The 27,072-nt window shown below is 39.3% G+C and overlaps 1 protein-coding gene across 4 annotated transcripts in view; it reads right to left on the bottom strand.

Moving 5' to 3' along the window:
• Nucleotides 1–27,072, bottom strand: part of LOC129363749 (septin-9-like) — an 85,963-nt gene that overhangs the window by 45,779 nt on the left and 13,112 nt on the right. The window contains exons 1-2 of one of the 4 annotated variants that reach the window (XM_055036026.1): nt 25,162–25,501; nt 6,147–6,875 (exon numbers count right to left, since the gene is read on the bottom strand). In XM_055036026.1, coding sequence (XP_054892001.1) covers nt 6,147–6,875; nt 25,162–25,183 — 751 coding nt within the window. In that variant the 5' untranslated portion in view covers nt 25,184–25,501. Of the gene's footprint in view, nt 1–6,146; nt 6,876–7,480; nt 7,668–15,661; nt 16,041–25,161; nt 25,502–27,072 lie in introns of those variants that run through there. The other 3 variants (XM_055036024.1, XM_055036025.1, XM_055036023.1) reach the window with 3 other exon arrangements.

Raw genomic sequence — 27,072 nt, 5'->3', positions numbered from 1 at the left:
GAAATAGTTTTCTTTTAACCAAATCCTTAAAGCAACAAGTGTGTGGCAAAGATGAATGATGAAAGCTCTAAAAAATAATTTTTCCTTAATCTTACAGGAATTGAAGATGTCGAGAAAAATTGTGAGTTATTGTGCTGCTCTGCTCCTTACTGTGACGTCGGTGTACGCTGCACGAAGTCTGAACAGCATCAACGATCTGACCATCTGTCACCACTATGATGACACAAACATCTTAGAACTTCTTCACTGGTTTGCTTGCAAAGTTCAAATCGACTATAACAATATCATCTGGCTGACCTTTAATCCAAAGTCACGTGCCTACAGCTGCCATCATTACATGAATCAGGAGGGTCTCCTGGACTCTCCGCCTCGGGGCTACCAATATTACACAATTGGCAATATTCATCAAGCCACGCCACAATCACTTCCACCTTATGTAGTAAATTCCCGGAGGAATACCGTTGGCAACAGCGCCCGAATCCTAATTAGCGTAAATGAAGAGGGACAGATCGACCAAGTCTTCATCACTCAGCATTATGATGCATCTGAAAGCCAGGACTCAAGCTATGATCCAGAACAGACATTCAGAATCACCACAAACTTTTTGAGGCAACTCAGGAAGTTTAACGTTAATGAAATCCAACAACTTGCTGATGGTTCCCAATCCAGACCGTTTAGAAACACCTCAAATGCTTCCTCCCAGGAAGTTCACCACCCTAAACAAGACACCCAAATAGATATGCCTGATACCCCAGGGCAAGATGACTGCCTACAAAACTGTATGCATAACGTTAGGTGTTTCATTTGTGTTCTTCTTGTTATTTTTATCATTTTAGGGTCTTACTTTGGTAATTGGCGCAAATAACAATGTGCAATAAGTGGGAAGGGAACATGTCATATTATCTTAAAGAACATGCAACCGTGGTGCTTATTGATAGTAATAATGACAACGCCTTTTTTCTAAAGAATTTTTGGACACGTTTTGATCAACAGTGTGTATTTTGTAAAAATATGATTCAATTGTACAAAGATTGTTTTTACTGTATATATGAAAGCACACCTCTGCCTTATATAGAAGCAATAATGTGCATTCAGACAGCATTAACCTGGGAATGTCCTTTTAAAACAGCAGCTAAATAAAAATGCATCTCCTCTTTAATGGCTACTATATTTTATCTTCACAATTATTTATAACATAAACCATCTTGGGGTGCTACAATTGCATAAATATTTTACTTAATTAGTTGTGTATGCTATTTTTCCAAATATTGAGCAAGTAAGCCACTCCATGGAAAGAACCTATTCACCATATTAACCAATTCAAAGTTTACCAAAGTGCGACAAGAATCTTAACGTTATTGTTGTGATACAATATGCAGTCACTGTGCAGTTGATTCATGTCTTCTAATAAGGCACAGGAGTTCACCTTGTCTTTTAAGTAATGTAAGAAAGTTAATGGTATCAATGTCAAGGTTTAAAAAAAGTTATGGTTTAAAAACTCAACACGTTTTTGTCCCAAAAGTGTGGGAATGCATGCATCCAAGTTCTTATTTGTAGCCAGCGCTCGAAAAGGCCTGACAAAAAGGTCTCTGTGTTTAAGTGAAAAACAAAAATAGAGTTTTTCTAACCCAGAGAAACAAGAGTGGCACTCAGCAGACCAGCATAAGACTGATCATAAGATATTGAGTCATAAAAAGTGGTCAGCCTGCAGAAAACAGAGATGAAAATGATTATTTTATTGGGGAGGAGCACCAATCTAAGTGCTGATGCCAAATTAATATTGATGTTTGTTTGGAAGAAATGTGAAAAAAGAAAAACTCAATTAAAACTGAGCTCACTTACAAAGGGAACATATATTGAGTTATGTTTATAGAAACTATAACAATCATCCTAAGATAATTGTCTGCATCGATTATTATTGAAGTTAGTTTTAACACAATAAAATGCAGATAAACACTCCAGCATGTACATCATTTGGAGAGAAAATCCCCTAAATGAGAGTTCAATCCACAAGCCCAGAGTGGACTGGCCTTTTTTCACTAATCTAATTCGTAATATCTGAGGAAAACAGACAAAATCAACGTTGTAACATTGACAAGATTCAAAGTTCTGGCCTGATTAAAAAGTGGGTAGAGATTTCATCTAAAAGATTGTGTGTCTACACAGTGCATCCTTTGAATTATTCTTAATATTGGCAACATCATTCTTATTTGTTTTTAACTCCAGGAAAAAACATAAAGGGCTTAGTCACAAGTAGTGAAGTAACAGCATGTACTAGAGATGGGCACACAAAAAAATACTCTGTACAAACAAATCAGTCTAGTTTTGGAAGTTCCAGGGGAAGCACACAGTTATGAAAAATTTATGTCAACCTAAAAGTGAAGCAGCAGATGAAAAGGCAAAAACAAAAAGCCTTTTTTCATGCATCCAAATAAACATGCAAATGTATTAGTATCATTTCAAAACCTTGTAATCCACAAAAAAGTTGTGGACTAGAAAGCCAATTGCATCTTTCCATGGTGTTTAGCTGTGTGTAACGGAGCAGTAATGATATGGCAGTAACTAGCTTATCTAGTTCACCTTTGTCAACAACTCAAACCAATTAATAGACTTTTAAAGCATGCTATTTGAATTGATTGCTTTGTATTCAACACCCTGCAGTGTTGTGCCATCATGAGCTTTGCCCAAGAGAAATTATTTTATGGAAGCCGATACGTATGCACAAGTACAGCCAACAAAAGATAAGAGTGCAACCCTAATGCTGCAGTATGTCTGTGCCAGTTAGATATTAACACTAATCTCTGAATACAGAGGAAAGGAGGAATAGCATGTCTAAGAATGGATGTCCATGTTTTGTCAGACATAATACTTTTTACCTGGAAAAGTTTTCATGGCTATTCAGCCTTTAAATATTGTTATTTAACCAGTAAAGATTTGTTTGAATTTTGTTTGCTCTCATTTATGTTTCATATTAATTTCTACTTGTACAGGACAATGAATCAGTACGTAGTTGCTAAATATCAGTTATCAGCACTGGATCAATTCAGTCCTTTGTCAATTCAGACCCTCACTTTGTACTTTCTTTTTCCATTGGGTAATGTAAAACTACTTTATGCTCAAACACTGTTGTAGTTAATTGCCCTGAATGTAGGACAGCAGTAGGCCCACAGGGAGGAGGCAGAACAGCAACTTATTTCCCACAGATTATCTGTCTCATATTATAATGTCTGAATATAGTAACAGTTTTAACAGAAAGGATAAAAAAGCATAGTTATAAAACTTACCCACTGCAGCTTTAAGTGAAGCCATATATAAATAAATGTGTACTTATCAGTTCTTCAACACATCAAAATGACTGAGTTCATCAAAGAACCTGAGTTGTAAACTTGTGTAAAGTACAAAATGACAAATATCCCCACCAATCATACTTTTGTCTTAACAGTATTTGCACATAAGATCACTTTTATAAGGTTACAAAGGTTGTTTCCATCAGGGATGCTACTCTGCTATGTTCTGCTTTTGAGACTTTTATTATGACAGAACTATATTTTTAAATACAAAGATGAAACTACAAAGTTCACCACAGTGAGAAGATGCTCAAAGGAAATCAGCTATACAGCTTATTTTTGGTAAAGCAAATTGATAGGGACAGTCTGTGTGAAATGAAAGCAAATATAGACATACAAAAACAAGATCTCTCAGTAAACAGTATGCTTGGTCGAAAATATATAACAGCAGCCACAATTGAATAAATCAGAGTTTAAGTGAAAGGACAGGAAACTAAGAAAAGCTAAATCCACAATGAATGCGTGTGTTTTTCTGTGTGTAAATATGAGATCATATCCTGCAGAGGCACTCCGAGGCTCAATCCAGCTGCTTATGGTTATAGTCAACCAATCAACCGAAGCAAAGCGTGTCATTACAGCACCTTGTGCTGTTCCACATTCACCACACAAAGAAAAGAGAGGCACATCACTTAGCCTTTTCATTAGTCACTACTCCCTTAGGCAAGGCATTCTTAGACCTCGACTCAGAGCTCATGTATATGTACAAGACCAAAGATGCACAGGAGATCTAAAAGCTGTTATAACCTGGCTGTAGATCACACACGCCCTTACATAAACATTTCCTGGACCACACAGAAACAAGCCACCAACTTCCAGCCGGATGTTGAGGTGAAGAAGAAATAAAAACATTTCCAATTTAAAGACCTAAATGTCCCAAGTAATATAAGCAAAACAAATACTTGGGAGATTATTGTGCATGCTGATGTAACAGTATGTTCTGTTCCCAAATGAGTTAAAGTTAATTGGTTTGTTTTGCTGTCTCACAAAAAAACAAGCAACAGAAATCTCACTTTCTCGTTTCTTCTCAGAGGCTTTACAGTACTCTAAATCTCTTTTCCTCTCATCCCTTCTGCCCAATAAACCTTGTGTTTTTAATGTCTCTTCCTTCTTCCCTGGGCTCTTCCTCACAGGGCCTCTCTCCACAGGCTCAGCTGTGCAGGAAGATGGTAATCCGAGCCAAATGTGGCAGTAATGGGAGCTGTAATCCTCTCCGTTTTCCTTGTCGACTTCCGTTTTACTTACCCAAAGCCATGCTTTATACATTCAGAATGCAAAAGTGCTTGCTAATTCATCTGAAAAACTTACAAAAGTCAAGAAAAGTAGGGGAAGCGAACTGAACATTTTATGTCTGTGAAGCACAAAAAGAAAGAGAAAGAACCAGCCAACACAGACCTTTAGAAAGTGCAAGTTGGAGTCTATTTTAGAGAACAATTTTTTTATGACCGCCAGATTTGGAAAGTTACACCTCCCTGCCGCCCACATGTGGATACTACTTAAGGAAAGGAGGCAATGTATGAGCACAGCTGTCTCCAGAGAGGAGAAGAAGAGCAAAACAAACAGCAGAGAAAACATTAGCTGTTTTAAATCACAAAAAACACCACAATGATAAAGAAAAAAATCTGTTCCTCAAATATTACTTATAATTGCACAAGTAAACATGTAAAAGACATGTATACTTCAGTTAAGCAATTGCAGATTAGCACAAACATTTAAAATAGAAAACAAAAACAAAGTCTGCAGCATGAAGAGAACTGACTTGAGGATGAAATATCTTAACTTTCCACAAAAAACTGCATATACTCCTAAATACTCCTTAATCTTTTCCAGAATTTGTAACATCGTCAACAACTTTTTTTTTATATCTTTCTGGGACTTTATTGGTTAGACTTAGAAATTACATTCAATTAATCTATGTAGGATATTAATATTGATGGAAAGTGTTGAGTTAAAACAGATCAAATATTGATAAACCAGAAAAAGATGCCAATAGGTGCTGAGACTACCTGCTAGTTGTAGGTGTCAGCAACTAGTAGGTGTCCTCAAGTGCCACTGTCCTGCATCTCTCTTGTGCATTCCTACTCCTACACACCTGACTCAGTAAAGGAAATCTTATCATGCACGTTAAAGAGGTAATTCAGTCTTTTGATTCAAGTGTGTTGGAGCAATGATGCGTCAACAAGTCTAAAAGTGGCAGGATAGTGGCGTTCGAGGAATAGAGTTGCTGACCACTGAATGACACTTAGGAGAAAAAAAACATCACACAAAATAACTCATTTTGACATGATGTTCTACTTAAAGTATGTGCCTCTACTTGCTTTTCAGAAGAAGAAAAACATTTCGCTTTTTATTTTATTATTTTTCTAAAAAGTGGTGCAAGTAGTGAGCAGATAAATTTCCTAAAGCAACAGTACTTTCACGAATGAAACTAATCTTAGCAAAAAATATACATATAAATAAAAGAACAACTTCTTGAAATAAAGAGAGAGGATGATAAGCCAATAAAAGGTGGTTTTAATTAAATATGACTATTAGATGAAAATTGGCTTTGTACATTTTTTGGCTTTCAGAGTTGCAGTTCTTTCTTTCCAGCCCTGTTTTTCTCATCACCAACCCCACTGACCTACATTTACAGACGGCATAAGCGGTCAACCACATGGATTCAGAGTTAGTCTGATTTATTTATTTATTTTACCCTGTCATTACTTCAGATTCATCTTCCTTTTTCATATGCTAAGATAAAACTACACAAAATAACAGCAGTAATCTTTTAAGCAAATAGAGTGGATAGAGTTTACTCACTGTCTGTTGGTCGTGTTGTGGGTTGCTCCACGACAGGTGAAAGGGTTGGCAGTGGGGTGACAGGTGCAGGTGGTGGGTGGCTGTTGTTCTCTACAGGGCTGCCTGTCGCAGAGATCTCCGGTTGTCTGAAGACGGGAATCTCTGGTCTTCTGGAGATGCCGTCAACTAAGCTCAGGCTGGGTGAAGGGGGCTCTGCTCTTCGCTGGGTTAGCTCAGGAATCCTAGAGACCGGTGTGGGCGACAGCTGGCTATCCGCCCTCCGGGGAGGTGCAGGAGGCTCCTGAGGCCGAGTCATGCTGAGCTCCGCTCGTCGGTTTGTAATGCTGGAGATGGAGTTTGAGGTGTTGTCTAGGGCATTGCTCCGACTGCTCAGGCTCACCTCTGGCCGCTTGAGGCCGAAGCGAGCGATGCCGGCACTGGGCGAGCTGTCGATCTGTTTGGAGGAGACCTCGATGGAAATCTCTGCCCGGCGGGAAGAAGCTGCATCAGGGTTTCGCCCTGACAGCTCAATGCGCCTCATCCCGGTCTTTGGGGATCGTAGGTTTGAGGACTCAGATGCAGTGGATCTGGAGGAGGAGGAATAGTCAGAGTTGCGTGAACTCAAGTCGTAGCTCCGTTGGCTGGTTGTGGAGGACGTTGAAGAACGGAGGGGATTGGTGGTTCGGCGAGACAGAGGTGAAGGGTGTGTGGTTGTATCTGTGTCCTCCACCTCAAACGACCGTTTCAGAGCTGCAAGACACAAATACTACGGGTTAGACATTAATAAAAGAGAGCTTAACCACAGTAAACCTTGTGTTTACCCTAAGCTTTTATAAGCTTAGGGTAAATTAATGATTTCCCCTGAATAAGATTAAAGCACAATCTTATTCAGATAAAAATAAGATTCCCCACATTGTCATAATGTGGTACCTATTCTGTCAGGTAATAAAGTCTGCAAATAAATGTATTTTTCCACACACTCTCTTTCAATACTCCATTGGATATGGGACCTTGAAGTAGCCCATTTCAAGCCAAATTCTACAATTTCTACAACTATTAATCATTAGGCATTTAAATAGTAATATTTTAAGCAAAATAAACATTCACAAAGAAGTGATTTTTTTATTTATTTATTCATTTTATCCCACTGAGTGACTTTGTAATGATATAAAGCGGCGGCAGATTTTCAGAAGCGATACCAACGGAGTACAAGCGGCAAAAAAAAAAATGTAATAAATCTTAGAAAATATAAGAAATTCACTTGGCGACTATAAACAAACTACCTACAATAGGTTACAGACAGCAATTGTTAAACGTATGCTAGGCTATATGGCAAAAAGTAATTAAACTCTCACCTGACTTTACACGCTTCACGTAGCTGTTCAGCATGATGTCGCTAATACCTTAAATCCAAACTCACACGAGTAAAAAGATGTGTTTACTACCGAGCTGCACCTGAATATATTGTGGGCTAAAAGCTAACTTAAAAACGACAACAAACGTCCACCGTTCCTTCCCGTTGCCACGCTCTGGACTCACACACCTGTGGACATCTGGACTAACCACTTCTCGCGAGACTCTCAGTGAATCACGTCAACTTCAAAAACTTTGTTTAATTTTTTTTTTTTTCGCCTCAGACTGAAAATACAAAGTTAGTTATGTAACTATTTTTATAGGTCTCTGATTATTTTCTTGATTATCTACTATTTATAAATTTCTTCGCTTGATTATTTATTTACTCATTTGTTTCGTGGTATATCAATTGTAATTGCTAGTTGCACTGCACAGTTTGTGGGAACACATTCTTCTCCCGTGAAACTTTTTTCTTTCATTTTTAGTAAATGTTATCCATCTCCAATAAATTAAAGAAGAAAAAAAACTATTTCTATTTCATTCACCCCTTCTTTATAGTTGAAATATATTTTATGGTGTTTTAAAATTGTTTTCAAAGTACAACGACTGTTTAAGATCATATCAAATGCCCTCTAGCTTTTTCCCCCCTCAGTTTCCACCCTACAAAAAGCAGCGTGTTGTCAGGGTCATTTTACAAGTGTCTGTAAGTTGTCAACAACTCCACCAAAGACAGACTTTTCTTTCCAAACTCCTCACATGGTTTCATTTTCAATAATTGTGTAAATAATCCAGTGATCTCAGAAAAAATATGGAAGATTACAGACTAAATCAAAAAAGTGAAAACAGATTTGTGTGTCAGAAGTTTTTGTCTTTCCTCTTCCATCTTTCAACATAACCACACCAGAAGCTTTTATGACATTTATTTTGCTAAGTTGACTGAAACGGAGCAAAAATGTTGTGTCTGCATTTGCATCAATTTCTTTCACTCATAAGGGGAACACCAGCATTACACAATGCAGTGATTCTGCATTGTGTAATGCAGAATTACAGAGTGCTCTGTGATTCTAAAGGTATTTTTATGGCGATACATTCTTTTTAAGAGGAAATGCTTTTGTCACACCTTCAAATATTTATCTAACAGACCTGTATTTAGTTCTCTTTTTTAAAAAATATAAATACAGAGAATAGTTTCTGTCTTGGGCAAAACTTGATGTTATTATTTGCTCTCTAGCAACAGTTCAGCTTCATGTCAGATGTGAGGGTGACTCCTGGCTCACCTTCCCTATAAGCTCAGGGACCAAAGCAGCAACAAAATCTAGAGCAGCAACATGGCTCCGTTCCCAGAGTTCCGCACACAGATCTGGCGTGCTTTAAAGATGACGAGCCGAGCACCAGCATGCGAGAAGACCTGGTTTTTCCAAACCAGTATATTGCATTATGTTATATGCTTCCTATGCTTCAGCAGATCTTTGTGTTCAACCTTACAGAAGGGTGTATTGCAGAAATCAGAACTGAGTTTTGCTCCAGTGCATCTTTCAAACCCTTTCCACCTTTTCCACAGACATATATAGAATGATCATTCTTTTTCAAGAATAACAATAATTTGTCAAACCTAGCTTCAATACTCCATGTACAAACATTTAAGGCTATGGGAGTAGTATTAAGAATATTTATCTGAAGCATGGCCAGCATTCACAGTCTGTCTTCAAGTATATTGCACAAATCACATGGAAAAGGTAGGTCACAGAGGTCATCTAAAAGCCATTGAACACACTGATAAGAGAAGAAAGTACTTCTATTTAGATAGGAGGGTAAATGAAGCATTAGTGCAAACAGTTAATGTACTGTAGCGAGCCTTAAATCTCTTTCATATGGAGGACTGACTCAAATAAAAGTTGCTGTTAAGACAAATAGACACTCTCAAATGGTACATTTAAATGGGTATATATTCAGCCTCTCTTACTCTGCTATACCTAAACACAGTCAGTCACCAGTGGAACCAGCTGCTTCCAGAAGGTTGTAAAAGAATATTTCAAGCTTTGAACATGTTACTGCAGAAAGATTAGTGCTTAATCCATCATCTGGTAATTGAAATTGTAAATCTACCAAGGCATCACCATTGGACTGTGATGTTTCAAGCCTGTTTTGTGACCTAATAATTTTTTGAAACTTCTCAACAACTCTACCTTGGCCTTTCTACTGTGCAACTTGGTCTTCATGATGCTGTTTATTCACTAATTTGCTCTAGTAAACCTGAGAGGGCTTTCCTGAAAATGACGAATTAGGTGATTTCTAAAAATGTAATTTTATTTAGGGGTATTAATTTAGATTGACGGGGACTGAATACCAAGCCCTGCAACACCTTTCTGGTTTTCATTAATAAAACAAAACAATATTAGTCTAATTTCCAAAATTATGATAAAATCAACCACAAACTCCAAACTATAGTGGAGCTTGTGGTTGAGATATGATCAAATAAATGTATTTAAGGGTTGTAAAACACTCATGACGTTGGTACACTACAAGAATAATTAAAGCAATAAATCAATTTGTGTTGCAAAAGATGAAAGAAATGACCTGAAATAAAAATAACATGTTTTATAATAGAAATCTCTCAACAGCCTTTTCTCCACTGAACAAATGTTTGATCGTCTGAGCTGATACTTGATGGACGTTACTTGTCATGTCCTCAGATGTGTGGGCTGTGAGGCTGAACCATGACAGACATGGGAGCCCAAGTGCTGCATGATATTTAAAACTGTGTTTGACTTTTAGGTAATATATAATGACCTGTTTGCAATAAAACCGCGCTCTGTGACTGGTGACAGAAGGCCTCTGTTGTGACGTCTTCACAGACACAGTGGAGACAGAGGTCTTGTCAGAAGTGTTACTGTCTCTCTCCCTTTCTCTGTATGCATGTGTGTGTGTGTGTGTGTGTGTGTGGGTGCGCACACGGGTGTGTGTGCTTAAACACAGCTGGAGAGAAGAGCAAACAGAGTATGTTTTCCTTTCCCTGCTAGGGCCAAACCCTTTGCCTCTGCTAACGTCACTGCATCATGGGACATGCTTGTCTAAGGAATTAATATTGACGGCAAATTAATTTAGTAAATAATTAATGAATCAATTTACCATTGCCAGTTCTCGGTCATTTATTTCAGGCAATTTCGTTTTTTTTGGTGCACAGAATTAAATAGAATTTTGTGGAAGTTCTCGTGTTACTAAGGTAGGACACAACACGTCTCAGTGCAGATATTACTAATAAAAAAAATTAAATTCCATTTCACCTGGAACTAAAGTCAGTTTCTCAACCCAATTAATCTTGGACTCTAAACAGAGAGCTGCAAGTGGACTGGACACCAAATAAGGGAGGCGTACAGCGAAGCGTAAAGTTTTTGGACTAACACTTGCAGCGGCATCAGTTGAATCTGTGTTTTCAATTGAAACAGAGTCAAACTGCCAAAGAGAATCACATGATGTGGCCTCTGCAAGTGTAGCATGCACTGGCTGAGCAGCACATTCTCTCCGCCTCTCTGAGCATGACAGTAGATGAGGCCTAGTTCGTCGTCTGTGGTTTTTCTGAACAAGAGTGTGTAAAGCCATTTATCTCGATAAGTTAAGATCTACACTTTCAGAATCCTTTCAATAGTAATCTCTTTGTAGTTTGTCTTCATATTCGAGTCAAATTCCCTTTACATGCTTGAGGAACTTCAAGCAACTGCTGATTTTCTTTCATAATATCAGGCCAGACGGTTACTGCTAAGAAGAAAAGTAATATTTTGCACAGCAGCTGCTTCCTATTAAAATTATTTAGCTGATAAAATACAGGGCAGCCTTTATTGTGACGTTATCTGAAATCAATCATAGAGTGTGTGTCACTTTAATCCCTGGCTGTTTCTTTGCTCACGAGTCAATTTCAAGATGTTTTGGGAATATTGCTTAAAGGAACATGTTTGATTCTGATAATTGTTTCCAAATAATGTAAAAATGTGTACATGTGGAATAAGCTCCTAAAGAAACGGCTGAAGTTTCTAACCATAACCACAGTGCAACAAACAGAATAATTACCTTTCCATGCACAAGAGAAAAGCATAAAAGTCTGCTATTTTACTAACTGGGCACACTTCTGTTGAACGTTTTTTTATGTCAGCATGTTTCTTCTTCAAAGTGCAGTCCATTGTCTCATTCTCTGTCACATTTGTTTTCCAGAACAAAACAAATGAGAAACAAAAGCAAAAATATCATCTAACTAATAACTATATTTGCGTTAAAGTGTTTCTGAATTCTTTCTCTGAAAACACACATGTTTAACATCCAAAACTAAGTAAAACATGCCACAAAACTCCAACTAACTTAGTGCATCAAGTATGTGTGAAAGATCATTTTAATTGTTATAAAATCTTATCTGCTCTCTTAAAACTGCAGAAGAGCCATGCATTAGAGACAAATTTAACAAGCACTTAGTTTTAATGCATTTGGCATGTGAACATATTGCATCAGCAACCTATACTCAATACTTAAGCCACATGGAGAAAAACATCCATCAATCTATTGACTGAAAAAAAAAACAAGAAATAGACTCAATTAAGATGCAAACAGCACAATAATAGGTATTCAAATCCAGGATCATCTTGCAACCACATTAATGTCTATTATTCAATCAGGTATATATCATGTCTTCAATGATTAGTTTGTACCATCTCTACTATATGCTGGTAAATTAGATATTAAAGCCAGGATAGTTTAATGAATATCTCATGTAAATTCATCTTTATATATTTGTCCACCTGCAAATACAAATAATGACATAGACAATGTGCAGTGCATACAACTTTATTTCTAAAAAGATCATCGATAAAGGGTAAGATAGTCAAATATTGCTGTAACTGTCCACTTCTCACTCAATATTGGTTTGTATTCATGAACAACTGGTTTATTTACTAATTTGTTTTTCAAATGAATAAATACATAATTGTAAAATAAAAATGGATAAAAACTGTGAAACATTAAAAAGAATTGTAGATGTCTTGTGCCGTCCCTTAACTTTGTGTCTGAGTGGATAAGATTTTTGTTGTACATTTTAAAAAGTAGTGATGGATACTATTTACTTTCACGAGATGAACACTCAAACGTTTAAACCAACCAAATCTCTGATACTCTTGTCAAACACATTTTCCATTCCTTGTAGAATAAAAGGCAAAAAGCTGCTTTTCTCTCAGGGTGTGACATGAAATCTTTCTTAACATATTAGTTGTTTTTAATCATGACTGAACCCTGAAGACTTTCTTCAGACAACCTTCTGCATATATTCTTACTCAGTTGAAGCTCAACAAAGCCTTGCTGTGTTCACAGTGACCCCCGGTCCTTCCCTGCAGCACAGTCATAGTTGCGTCATTTGCAGGAAGCCTGTCCTTGCTGGTGGGTCGACAGAGACCTGATCGGGCTGATAAGGAAGGAGACTCCTGAGAAAAATCTTCGGTGAGGAGGCACTTCCTCCCTCATGTATGCAGGGCCATCGCTGAGCCTGAACACCGCTGCCTAGATCTGAAGCTTGTCAACCATATATAGGCCTGTTGCTTCTTAATGACACTCTTTCACCTCGTTACTTAAAAAAAAGTGAAATAAACATTGCTACAGTTAAGTGGCAGTCAGCTTATAGTAGCAATTTTCTTTTTAAGGCATTTGACTTTCTGAGGTCCCACAACAATCCCTTCAAGTTTCATTCCACATAATATTGTATTGAATCTATCAACGTCTCATACGTTCCCAATATAAATTTAATGGAAATGAATTTATGTTAGTTCACTTCAAATGACCGAGGGGTTTCTGCACGATCAGACATTCACTCCTGAGGAGTAGAGAGAGGCTGGCCATTCACAGAACTGCTAACTGTTTTAAACAATCTTGTTTGCACATATTTAAAAACTCTGATGACTTTCCATAAAGTCAGTAATGTGAGAGCATCCTTGTGTTTCTGCTGAGCAGGAAGTTCTGTCATTCGGTCAATAATCCCTGTAGTTTTGAAACTGAGGCCACATCTTAGGTCAATAACTTCTTGGGCAAGAAGGTTTTGTTTTTAGTTCATTTCAGCTTTAACACAGCAGAGGAAGTGATGACACTCTGAATGCTTTACAACGGTGACATACTAAACAGGAATGCTGGTCTGTAGTTTTTCTGTAGTGGCTTTGTTTTCCAAATATTTCTGCAGTGACCTGTAAAGAAGTAATGAACCACCAGGAACGTATTTAATATGTAATAATATGTAGGTTTCCATTTCAAACCATTTCAAACCTGATGATCAGGCTTTGATCGCCATTGACAGCTTCTTTGTTTTACACAACCACACCCACTAACTGGTCTAATATGAAATCACTGCTGTAGGGTGACATGTGATTACTCTGACCTCCTTTGATAAAGCTCATTCGATGTTTTCTTCTCTCTTGCATAATTGGCACAGATTCAAGAGGAAATGTGATACTCTGCATCACTGCTGGATGCCTGAAAGGAACAACAAAGTTTCAAAAGTGAAATTAATACTCTCTAATTACTTAATAACCTTGTTCAGGAACCAATTGCAATTTCGTTGCTATTTTCAGTTGTAATTATAAGGGCAAGTAATTTATGGTTGCTTTTTCTTTGGAAACACCACCCATTTGTTTCTGTAGGTATGCTAATTGTAGAAGGAAGCAGCTAAACAATAACAAAACAAAACAAAACAAAACAAAAAAACATGTTACCTTGTGGTTTCACGACAAATAGGTTTTCTGTTTTTTGTTTTGTTTTTGTTTGACCTGTTTACCTGTATAAGCACAAAACATATGGCCAGGCTATCACTGGAGTTTCTGTCTGAGTTTCTCTCAGCACTTACTTAAAGAGCTTCTTCTGTTTGGGGGGTTGGCCGGTGCCTATCACCAGTGGTCACCGGACGGGCGCGGTTACATGCTGGACAGGGCGGCAGACCGTCACAGGACAACAAAGAAAGACACAGGACAAACAACCATGCACACACACTCGTACCTTAACAAATGAACCTAAAAGTAATGCTTTCGGATTTTGGGCAGAAGTACCTGGAGAGAGAGAATATGCAAACTCAGTGCAGAAACAAAAGTGATCAAGACTCCGACCCAGGACCTCCTTGCTGCAAAGCAACAGTGTAACCAACCCCAACATATTACCTGTAAAAACCTTTATTTTTCCTCATAACATTGTCAGCTCTGCTCTCCATTCTTGATTGTTCATGTTGGTGACTTATTTCCTAACAATCCAGCCCAACCTGCTTCAACACACATTGTTTAAAACCCCAAAAGTGACCCATTAGGCCGTTGTTCCACATGAGTGAGGAGCATCTGAAAACACGACTCAGAGCCACAAGCAAACTTTTTCACCCTTCCGAAAACTGTGTTCTCTGAACGCCACTTATCTGTCTGCACGGCTGCACTATGTAATCCGCAGGTTTAAAGACGCAAAAGGCAGGAAGAGAGGCAGATAGGTTCTGCGTACATACCGCCGGCATACTGGTGTTGACAGACCAGCAGCCCTGGACGTGTGCAGATGTGTTCCTAATGGCTACATGTTTGTTGGAGACAGACGGAAAGACAGGTTAGGGGGGAAAGGTGTCAGCCTGTCAAGCTTCCCACCCCACCCCTCTGTGACTTCTCATCTCCTCACATCCACTCCACCAATGACATGCCAAAGGGGGGTGTGTGGATGGACGAGCTGCTGAAGGAGAAAAAGTGGAAGCGCAGCAAGAGGACGAGGAGGCGGAGGAGGAGGAAAAAGGGTGGGAGGGGAGAGATGACAGGGGGAATCCGAGAGATGAAAAGGAAGATGTGATCCAGGTGTTCGCAGCTGTATGTTTCACGCCGAACAGAAAATACAGCATCATTTTGTCTTTCAGATGCACATTTTTCTCTGGTTGCACGGTCTCTGACCCACGAGAGACCTGAAAAGCAAACCCACTTTCAACGAGTCTCAAAGAGGGAGAATGAAAACGCAACACTTTAAGCACCATTTCCCTTTCAAAACACCACACCTCAATGCAGACGTCAACAAGCTCTCTTCAGTTTTCCAGATCTGCCTGGTTCAAGTACATGTGGAAGCTATCTATAGAGTCCTCATGGCAGGGTTAAAGAGAAAGCTTTTCTGCAGGAGAAGGGAAAAAAAAAGACAACAAGAAGTACACTGACCTTCGAAGTCTGATATGATCCCTTCCAAGTGAGCGTTGACAGTGGAATCAGACATTTTTGGGGAGAAAGTGTGTGTGTGTGGGAGAGAGACAAAAAGAGAGGGAGCAGGGTTCCCTTTTACCCCAGCAATGAAACGTCTTCCTGAGCCGCAGTCCCGCTTTTAAACAAATCCCAAATTAGGAGCCCGTGCAGCTGAGAGGAGGGGAGGTTAAACGGAAAAAGAAAAAAAACAACAAGAGTTGAGCTGCTTGATCTCCCTGTATCTCCCCTTTCTCTTAAAGCAGCAACTTATTTTTCCTCTTCTCCTCCTTCTTCTCAACTTCCAGAGCTTGGAATGACACCCACCAGCCACCCTCCTCCCTCTCGCTCTTTCCCTATTCTAGCTCACAACCTTCCCTCCCCCATTTCTGTATCTATCTCCCTCCCTCTCTTTCTGTAAAACTACTCTTTTTTTTTTCTCAAACAGACAGTTCAAATCATCCACGTCCTATCAAGATCACATGGCTAAACACTGTGTCCCACAAGTTTTTTGCAGCCTACAGACACATATTAGATTGAATATCTGCTTATTTTACTGTCTCAGGAATGGGAAAAAAATAGCCATGGAGGGTCCAGAAGCCCACTTTGAACTAATACAACCATGGCACGCTCACACAAGCGGTGAGTGGACACTCTGGCGGCAGACATCAATAAATGAGTTCCCTAATGACTTAATGGCTGCATGAATGAGAGTCTATGTGTGGGGGAGGAGGTGGGAAGAAGCGGATAGAAGGTGAGTGCTGGGGGATGTTTGCATGCGTGTATGTCAATGAATGTATGTCTAGAATGCAGCAAGATTATCTGCAGCTCTCAAACAAATTCAACCAAAACTTATGATGCACAAGCATCTCTGGTTCTGATTCCTCATGCATTGGTTTAAGTTTGACCCCACACCTCGTGCAGCTACACCAGACTCAGACATATGGTGCAAAAAACAACCATCAAAGGGACCCTTTATTACTTATAATTGAGCTTTTTAACACAAAACAATCCGGAATTAATATATAGAAAGCATGGTAGAGGATCTGTGATGCTGTGGGACTGTTTCTATCCTGGGTGCATTATGAAACCTTTTGGAGTGCAGGGACTTGCTGTATGAAACAGTGTTTTAAATGAAAGATAATTCTGTTCTATTCTATTTTATTAATAATGGCTTCTACAACACAATTTTTGTGCATTTGAAAAAATATATATATATTTTAAAGGTTGTCATCGAAGCCAATAAATGTGCGGGTGCTGTAAGTTTGAAGTAAAAGCATTCCCGACATTTCATGTAAGAATAAAAAAGCACTTTGAGTATTAAAAGAAATTGAGTCAACTATTTTTTTTCTATGTATAATTTGGGTTTAAGTTGCAGTTAATTTATTGGATTTTAATGGAGCAGTTTGGCATAATAGTTCCTGCAATAGCTGCGCTCATGCCTAAGATTTATCTGTGTTTACTTAAGATTTTCAGTGTCTTGAACTCACTGCGAGCGTCCAGCTTACATTGGTACGTTTTGTTGATTTCGGACCGCAAGCACACAAACCAGAACGCTGACTCTGAGTAAGTATTTGCTGTACTACAACATTTAGTCTGAGATTCAAGTTACACTACATTGATTTAACTAGAACTGAACTGAGCAAAGAATAAAATCTATTTAAAGAAAAAGAAAAAAAGCTGTTATCATCAGTGGCCACATCTGGCTAACACAGATAGCACAGGAAAGTTGAGTCTTTCATCCTTTAAGATTACAGGCATTAACATAATGCTGCCACATCTTCTGATTCAGATGGAAAACTATCTTTAGCATCTGTAGTTAATGTTCCCCTTCCCTCACAAAACCTAACTTCCTCCACCAGAGGTCAGTGTTGTATTAATATGTCAACCCCTAGTTGTGAGCACACGGTGTGAATGGTGTCACTACTGTACTGTTAGTCAATCTGCAAATAGCTGAAGATGGAAACATGAGGAGAATGTTGGTCCAGACACACCCTCGACCCAAACAGCACATCCTGTCAAACATGTGTATGAGATTCCATCACCATGCCACAAACACACACCCACACACACACACACACACACACACACACACACACACACACACACACACACACACACACACACACACACACACACACACACACACACACACACATCCAAGGGTTACCAAACTTCTTCAACTTTGTTCTACCTACAAACTTTGATTCATACTACTAGGACTTTTATGTAATGGCCTAATGTGAAGTTCTGCATATTTTTAGAGTAGAAGCAAAAGGTGCCAAAAAGTCTGTATGCCATTTTTACACAACTAAAGGATCCAGCAACACTTGAAGCTCTGAAAACGTTCTTAACATACCAACACATTTCAGCATATGTGCTAGTAAAGTTTCCTCAGTATTTCAGTTGTTACTGGAGATTTCACCACACTGGATCTTTATCCCTCTCCATACACATTGGAAGTAGGTGAAGATGTGCAAGGTACGTTTGGATCATACTGAGACCTAAACTGAAATGTTGGGCCTTTTTTCAACTGTATTCTCAGAATCAGTGAAAATTTCTGTGAACTTATACAGTAAAGTCAAGCTACAGTTAACTGTGGTTTATGTTTTTCTGGATGGTGAATCTCAGTCACAGTCTAAAATATGTGGCACTCAAACAAGTTTTCTTCAAGAATTGTCCCGTCGTCGATTTTCAATCAATTTTTCCATCAGTTTTGCCCAGTTTCCCAATTTTCCATTCTATTTGATTCATTCATTCATTCATTCATTCACTCCTTGCAAGCTGATTTGGACTGCTAGTTTACTGCATAGCATTTTGCATGTTGGACAGATTATGTTCTTGTTTCGCTTCATGAAAACTGCAAATTTCCCTCACTTTCAACTATAACCTTTTTTCTTGCTTCCTAAAAGTCAAATTTGTAGAGTGCATGACTAATAGTTATATCAGCTGTTTATTCTACCTGAGTTGTGGATCTCTGCTGCTCCTCCAGAGTTACCCTCAGGCTGTTGACAGCTTCTTTGATCAATGGTACCCCTGTGCGATCCATCATAAAACCAAATCGAAACACTTCCCTACATTCGACCTCCGGGTTTGACACCACAAATAAATCAGATGTACACACTCATTCAGAACAATTTGGATCGAGCTCTGCTACACATCCTCACAAGCCCAAACAAGCCCACAGAGCGCTAATCCAATCTTCTGTAACAACCATCACAGCAGGAGAGAATCGGGATGTTTTTCACCCAGAAAGGAGTTTCATTCATATTGCTGTGTGCATGCATTGCCTTAATGACAAGATGTGATCCACGGAATTCGCATTATAATTCAGTTTGGAATCAAAATCTTGAATTAATTCTTACATTAATTTAAAAATGAGGAGGTATACTGTTTTACAATGTCCTCAAATTGGCAGCTGCTGGTGTCAGGTTGCACAGCAGCATACAGATGATGAGAGACAGAGACAGCCGCCTGCTGCTTAATGTAACTCAGAGAGCCACCACCGCCCCAAAGAGGCCCTTGGCTTTCCAGGAGGTGAAAAATGAGAGGAGTCAGAGAGGGCGGAGAAGAGAGGATAACTTCTATAAACAGATGCCAGGCTAGTGTGGCAGTTGTTAGGGCAATGCCAGGGCAACAAATTACAAATGTCAACAGTCGATCTCCAGAGACATAAACATAAGCAGTGGCACACAAAAGAGAAGCAGGAGCGTGTCCAAATGACTGGAGGCAAGGTGGTTACCTCCCTAGTAGTCTTGCCTGTGCCATTAAAAAGACATCTTACAAACTATGGCTGCAAAAATCTGTTTCTTTTCAAAATATAGATGCAAATGTGGCAAAAAAGTATAAACTGTTGGTCACAGGAGTCATTTTCATTTTGCCACGTGGCAATTTAATTCGTGTCGCATTGGGATGCAGTGAAAAGGAGCATGCAACTACGAAGAGCAAGAAGAAAGATGCATGTTATACAAGTGTATTTGCAAATAAAACGCTGACTAATGTTATGTCCACGTCCAGTCCAGTGCATAATTGTGACATTGTTGAAAGAAATCCACATGTCACTAAGCATTTTACCAGACAGAGTTCAGAAACATATAGGAAAAGGAAAAGCAGCAGAGGCCCAGCAGATTTTCACAGATTCCTGTCAACTTCTACTTCTAATGAGAAATATATAAAAATATATACACACACACACACATATAAGTATAGTAGTATCTCTGCCTTCCTGATGAAATTACCACTACCACCAAACAGGTCAGAGGTTTTCACATTCGCTAATGAACTTTCCTGGAGGGCTTCTTTATTTTTATCTCACAACTTTTCAGAGCCACTTTTATGTTTTATAGTTTACTTTTGCTGCTCCACATTCACTGCTAACGTTTGCTTATTTAATGCTGCTAATTATCAATTATCAGTTTGCTCATCTACTCACTAAGACACATGCAAGTTTAATTAACATGGGACTAGTACCAACCGTCTTTCTGTTTCATGATGGTTGAGTTTTTATTAAGCTCCAGAAAGGATATTTGTTTTAGGAGGCCGGGCTTTATGTGACAATGTACTCTATAAAAATATGATTTTGTTGATGTAAAAATTGCACCACTGACTTGCTAAGCTCTCACTTCACCTCAGCACGAAGAGGAATGCCAATGTTTAAAGCTTCAAATTATAAACCCACATGTTTACAATGTTAATTGGACTTTTGCCTTGTTATAGTAATTAATAACTATATTCTGAGTTTTTTTTTTCTTTTCAAGTCATTATTCACAGTTTCATAATCATGTGAGTTTGATTTCATTTTTGGGCAGTGGTTGTTATTTTTAACGTAAGCAGCGCCAGCAACAGAGGAAACTCCGGCTTCCTGCTGTGTTCATCCAAAAACAACAAAAGCTTTGCTGGCCTCGAAGCGGAAAACTCACCCATGAGTCATTCTTTACCAAGCGGCCCCATCTGGAGTCGGTAAAAACCATGAATGGTGGTGAGCGCATTACCTGTGTTTGCTTATATGCAGACACATGCATAAATTGGATTTGGCCCCGCTGTTATCTCAGGTCACAGCGGGAGACCCAACAGGGGGGTGGGGATGAGTAAGGCAGGAAGGATCTCTGGAAAAAGGTGTGCAGATGTCTCCCCAGGTGCAAAAAGGGAAGTAGGAGGTATTAAAAGAGAGCGGAAGATGTGAGGTGACACTGAACCCCTGCAGAGAGAGCATGTGCATGCTGTGAGAATCACACACAGAGAGCGAGCATGACTAATGAGAGAAGCAGCACGGCCAGTTTAAACCCCAGAAGAGAAATATCTGACTTTTAATTCAGAGCAGCTGAATGTGGGAAATAAACTCCAGAGACAACCAGAGAGAATCTGCAACGTCTGATTCGGGAAACAGTTATGTTAACACATGCAATGCACAGGGATTTATTTACCGGTACTGAAAATGGAATGGCAGAAGAAGCTTGAATGGGCTCTAATGCAGCACAGCAGAAATCTCCACATGCACGCTGACTCCCTCCCCGCCCCCCGCCTCTGGAGGCCTTATCCACATGGTCAAGCAGCTTTATCTAAAGTACAGCCACAGCTGTGAGGACAGCAGCTGCCCAAAACCAAATGTTAAGCATCAGCACCCGGCAAGGTTTTATCGAACGGGAACACCTGTCGGAAAACTGTGTGACTGCAATGCATGCACACTCACACACACACACACACACACAGATACAATGGCATATCATTCAACGGCGTTTTGCTCCGTTGTTTTATTTGCATATTTGTGACACGGGCACACATATGCCGCAGCCCTGCAGGTGTGCATCTCAACTGTGGGCTGGGATGGAAAGCTGAGCGCAGCTGTCCATGACGAGAGATAAATCCCAGTCGGCCTTACTTTCTCCCACCATCGTCTTTCCCTTTTTCTCTCACGGGTAACAGCAGTGTCAATAACAATGAAGCCAACATTTTGTATTGGCAAGACCTTGCCTGGTCTTGCCAGTACAGATGCACACTGGTCTATTCATCATGAATTGAAAAACGACCAAAAAAAAAAAGAAAGAAAGGAAGGGAAGAAAAGAAAAAAAAAAGACTAAAACAATTTATGCCCTGTACAGCAAAGTAAATCTTTTTTTTTTTTTTTATTTCAGAAGATTTCTGGTAGTAAAAGGTGTTTCTTTGCAAAGAGCAAAGCAGGTAAAGTTGCCTTGATCAACTCTGCACCTCCACCTGCTGGGTGAAAAATATATTGCAAACAATTGTTTGTCCATTTACTCTCCGTGAATTTGTGAAGCTTTGCAGCTTCTTCAACCGTTATAACTCTGACATTTGGAGGCGACTCTGACTGTGTCTGTGTCATATGAGGTGATCATCAGCTGACCACATTAGACAGGAAATTAACGAGACATGTCAGCCCCTTCATCTTCGCTTCGCACTCACTGGGGTTTCTGCTGAGTGTTTTCCACTGAAAAGCACAACCACTGTTGAATCATGTTGGGGGGAAAAAAGTGTGCACAGGAAACCAACGAAGTCTTGCAAGCATGTTTGGACACAAGGAGGAAGGAGCATAACCGATTACTATGAGAAGAATTGATTTTGCTGAGACTGACGGTGGGGAGAGCCACCAATAACACATCCAAATAGTGTGGAAAAGAAAAAATTAAACATGTAAAAGTCAACACACGGCTACAAACAATTTTCTTGAAGCAACTGACATAAAGTGTCAAATACAGTCAGTTGTTTTTGGCTTCATCGAAATTTGTAATTTTGTATTTTCCAAAGATTAGAGTGGGAAAGCTATTGTAAAAACAGCCCCTTACAATACAATCAATATATTCAACATTTGTTATATCTACTTTGATGCCCTGTTTCTAGATAAACAAATGTTTCTAAAACATTCATAAAACTGTTCTTTTAATTTTCACAGATTTACTGTAATTTGTGGGGAATCTCTGCAATGGCAGTGCAGAACTGTGATGTATGATGAAAATAACACCTAACTGCATTGATCCTCTTTTCTGCTACCCCTGAATAAAATCCAGTGCATTCAAATTTCCCTGATAAGTCAAGTAAGTCATAAACATAATCCTCCATTGTGTAATTTAATATAAGTTCAGCAACTAAAAGGCCTCAGAGGTTTTTTGAACACACCATCTTCAAGACAAAACTTTTCGAAGGCAGCATCATGCTGTGAAATTTTCTTTTTATAATAAAAATGAAAACTGGTCAGAGAATTTCTTGGGGAGACAAAGGAAGTTAAATACAGGATCATCCAGGAAGAGCACTACTAGAGGCTGCAAAGCATTTGAGGCAGGGAGGAGATTCACTCAGATCATACTTTGATCTGAGTGGTTTAGACCAAAGCACAGATGTGTGCTAAAGTGGTCCCCCTCAAGTCTAGACTTAAATCCTTTTGAAAATCTGTGACAAGACTTGAAATTCCTTTTCTCAGACACCCTAACTATACGATCACACTATATGACATTCGGGAAAGACAAAAGACATAAGTGCAAATACCCCAGGCGGGGACAAATTGGTGTCTGAGAATCGGCGCATCCTACATTTCTTGAGAGTTTTATATGAAACAAAAAAAAAAAATCTATATTTTTTTCTTTTTTACAAGACCCTTAATAGTTGTGTCCTACTTTGTTTTGGGCTATTTAAGAAATCCAAATGAAACACAAAGTAGTTGGTGGTTGTAACTTTGCAATATGTAAAAATGTTTTGCAAGACACTAAATCTAACCAGAAGAACTCTGTGCACAGCAGAGTACACAGATTGAATGGCAACTGCATACAACTGGCTGAATAAGAGAAAAAAAATAATATTAATGAACGTTACTAGAAAAAGAAAATCAAGCAAATTGTAGAAAATTGATACATTTGGCTATGTGGGACAGCAGATCTTGTGGTATAGAATCAAAGCAACCACTGTTTCACCTTTCTTGAAGTAGAACATATATTTGAGCAGAATGGTTTCTCCGAAAGAGAAAAAGGTCACCGTGAAGTTGGTGTGTTAGCTTCCTGTAAAGCCACAGATTTGTTGCATAACAGACACATCCTTTGAACTCTTCAAATGAATAACAGACACAATTTTCAGTGCTGAGCATTACATAGCAGAGGTGCAAAAGTACTTCCCCACAGCAGCGCGTCCAGGATTACAGCACCTGTTGTTAACGCACTCTGCTTTCCCTCCTCCTTCACTCTCACCGCTCTGTCTGCCGTCCCTTGTCTTCTCTCAGACCCTAAAGTCATGACAGATGTTCCCACAGATGTGTTTCACTGCTATCCATCACTCGCACTGTAGATTCCTCATGTTCTCACTGCATCCTTGCCGTCTCTACCATTTTGGTTGCAATATTGTACCTCAGTATAAACAGCAAAGGGACTCAAGGAACAGGAAGCAGGATGTTCTGACCTCTAGCCCTCAAAATTACAGTAAAAACCTTACTTCTCTAAGAAAACAAAAGAAATTATAGGGTACGGAAGAAATATGGTGGTAGAACATGGCAGACTTGTGTCAAAAGGCCTTGTGCTGCCTGCACATCAAAGAGGCTCAATATAAATGAACCAGAGCACTGTTTTATTTCTAGATCATTGAAAATCCCGGACATAAATTGACCTAAGCTGAATTGTACATACACATATTTACAAAGACATCACCTTGCCAGAAAATCTTGAACGCTACATGTTGGAAAATACAAACACAGTAATGCAGTAGTTAACAGTTAAAGCCTGCGGGAAACAGACATAAAACTGTAATGACTTGCTGCAAACCCTTGGAGAAAGTCCATGGAAACGAGGGGCCACATTTCACACAACCTGAAGGTGTTGCAAGCTGTTAGGTCTCCCTGATGGCAGAGGGATCACGCATAACAACACACGCACACACACACCCACATATAAACACTGAGGAATATTTCTAAAAGGTTTCAGTTCAAAGTCGGAGCTTTTATTTGCTGCTTTGGGACTCTCTGTCCCGTTAACTAAAGGAGAGTGTGACTAAGGGCCAAAGTAGGTTAAAAAGCCACATGGGACAAGAGTAGTACTGTTCAAACAAAGCTCTTTCCTGTTTTCACACCAAGGAAGAATGAGGGAGAAGCAGACATGTCTGGATAGAAAGTGACATTTTGTGTCACTTCGGTAGAGTTACATTTTCTAAAAATTTGATGGCAAAGTGACAAGATGTGTTGATAAAGAGGAAAAAATAATAGGTTATCCGCAAAGGATGTTACAAAGGAGACGGAAAAGACAGAAAAGGTTGCAAATCTGGCAGCTGTAGCCAAAGCTGCTACAAAAGCTCTGCAGAGCTTCCAGCTCTAAATCCCCCAAAAAGCATGCAGTCAGCAAACAGGCCAGAATGAGCAAGTGGAAAATACCACAGAGGGGGGAAAACAGACGGCGGCAGAAAAGTGTCTCGGTCGCAGAAAAGGAGCAGATCTAACTGCACTGAGGGGAGAAGTTGAGCTCCTCTCAGCTGAAAGCTTCTGGAGTTTGTCCTACCTGAGAATTTGTCCCCCTCCATGATGGGATTCCTCCCTCCACAGGCACATGTAGTGTCTGCTCTTTCACTCCTCTCTCTCTCTCTCTCCCCCCTTCCGTCCTAACTTTTTTTTAGACTTTCCTCCTCTCCTCTCCCGTCAATCGCTCCCTCTCTCCTTCCCTCGCCGGGTTCCTCTTCCTCCTCCTCTCACTCTCTCTTTCCTTTCAGGCTCTTGGTTCTCCCTCCCTCTCCTGGCTTTGTTTCCTTCCCTGCTAATGAATTCAGAATTACGACATCCCCATGTGCTGATCATATGTTGCATTTGCAGACTCTTCTTTCTCTTTCCTCTCCTTATGTAAAAAAAAAAAAAAAATCTCTCCACAAGACTGAAGCTTCATTGTACATTCAAAATAGAAACCATTAGCTCTGCCATGTGACATGGATGGGCTCTAGTTGGGTGAAAATAAGCAGCAGGAAAAGAAAACGCTTCAGCTCCTCGTGTTGGAAACCTGTGATTCATTTGATACCAACTGTAATCCTGCCAAAGTCCAAAAACACGTCTGAGTTTCCTCATAGTGGCATAGATACAGCTCTGTCGTGGAAGATGATAGCCTGCTGAAATAATATTGGAGTCAGACAGAAAAGGGCAAAAAGTAATGACTTAAAAAAAATAAAAACTTCCCTGAAATGTTTGAAGCGTAAACACAGAAGAGAAAGCTTTTCCATATTCCCAGCAACAATGAAAGAAACAATGAGAGCGAGCGTGAGAGATTTAAAGTGTGATGAAGCATCAACCCTCGCTCCGAAAGGGTTGATGCTTCTCGCTCAGAAAACTGAGATGACCTCAGAAAACTGAGATGACCTCTGACTGTTGGCGCGTCCCTCAAGCTGTGCATGGGGTCAGAGGTCACATGGTAAGCGTCTGAGCTCTGATAGAGAGCTCAAACACACTTAGACATGTCAGTCTGCTGGCTTGCGCAACCCTCACCAACCCACTGACCTGCCTATGGCTGCATGTTTGAGGGAGAACTCTGTTTCTGCTTTCATTCTGGGGGATTTTTCTGGATAGCGTTTCTCCAGATTAAGACAATTTGCTGAGATTTAACAAGAAAATGTGTATGTCGGTGCCCCCAAATAGCCCAGGAGCTGTCGCTATAATGTTAATAAATTAAACACAGATGGATTCTCCTTGTCAATTTGACGACTTCTGACAAAGATTCAGAGGGAATTTAGGAGAAATGAAGGAAAATCATATTGCATGTTGAAAGACTAAGAGAGGAAATAAAATAAAAACAAGTATCCATTTCACTTTATTTTTATGCATTTTTTAAATTGGTCTAACACAACAAAATCTATTAAAACACTTCCAAGGCAATAACAGGACAAAATGTTATTTTGTCCAGTGGTACAAATAGTTTTGCAAGACACTGCTTATAAAAACTTTGTAGATGTCAAATTTCCCCATAAGTCCTTTTTGTACAGCACTTTTCAGACAAGCAAATAACAGAGAGAAATTTCATCTGTATAGGTTAGAAAATATATAACATGTCAACAATCACCATATGATATCGGTGGTTTTTCTCATGGGGCATTTAGATTCATCACAAGAATCCATCACTTACTGCTAATGCATCCAACTTCCCATTTGTCACGTAAAAAGAACAAATACATGCAAAACTCGGGGGAAAGGGCTTCTTTTTCTGTTCCTCCTTTTACTTCAAGCAAACGACTGCAGGACCTGATCTCTGAATGACTGTTCCTGCTCTTAATGTTTTCTTGCTAATATTTTTGTTTTCATTTTACAGTGTCTCAGTGTGACTCCCATGCACAAGTAGCTACAGTAAAATAAAAACATTTGGTGGCTTTGGTGTGTTTCTAAGGTTATTTTTTGTTGTCCATTTGCCTTTCATGATATGTTCAGAATCAGAAAG

The sequence above is a fragment of the Poeciliopsis prolifica genome, unplaced genomic scaffold (genome assembly GCF_027474105.1).
Source record: "Poeciliopsis prolifica strain line A6 unplaced genomic scaffold, Auburn_PproV2 SCAFFOLD010, whole genome shotgun sequence".
NCBI lineage: Eukaryota > Metazoa > Chordata > Actinopteri > Cyprinodontiformes > Poeciliidae > Poeciliopsis > Poeciliopsis prolifica.
The sequence above is the reverse complement of the archived record's forward strand: the minus strand, read 5'-3'. Positions and strand labels throughout refer to the sequence as shown.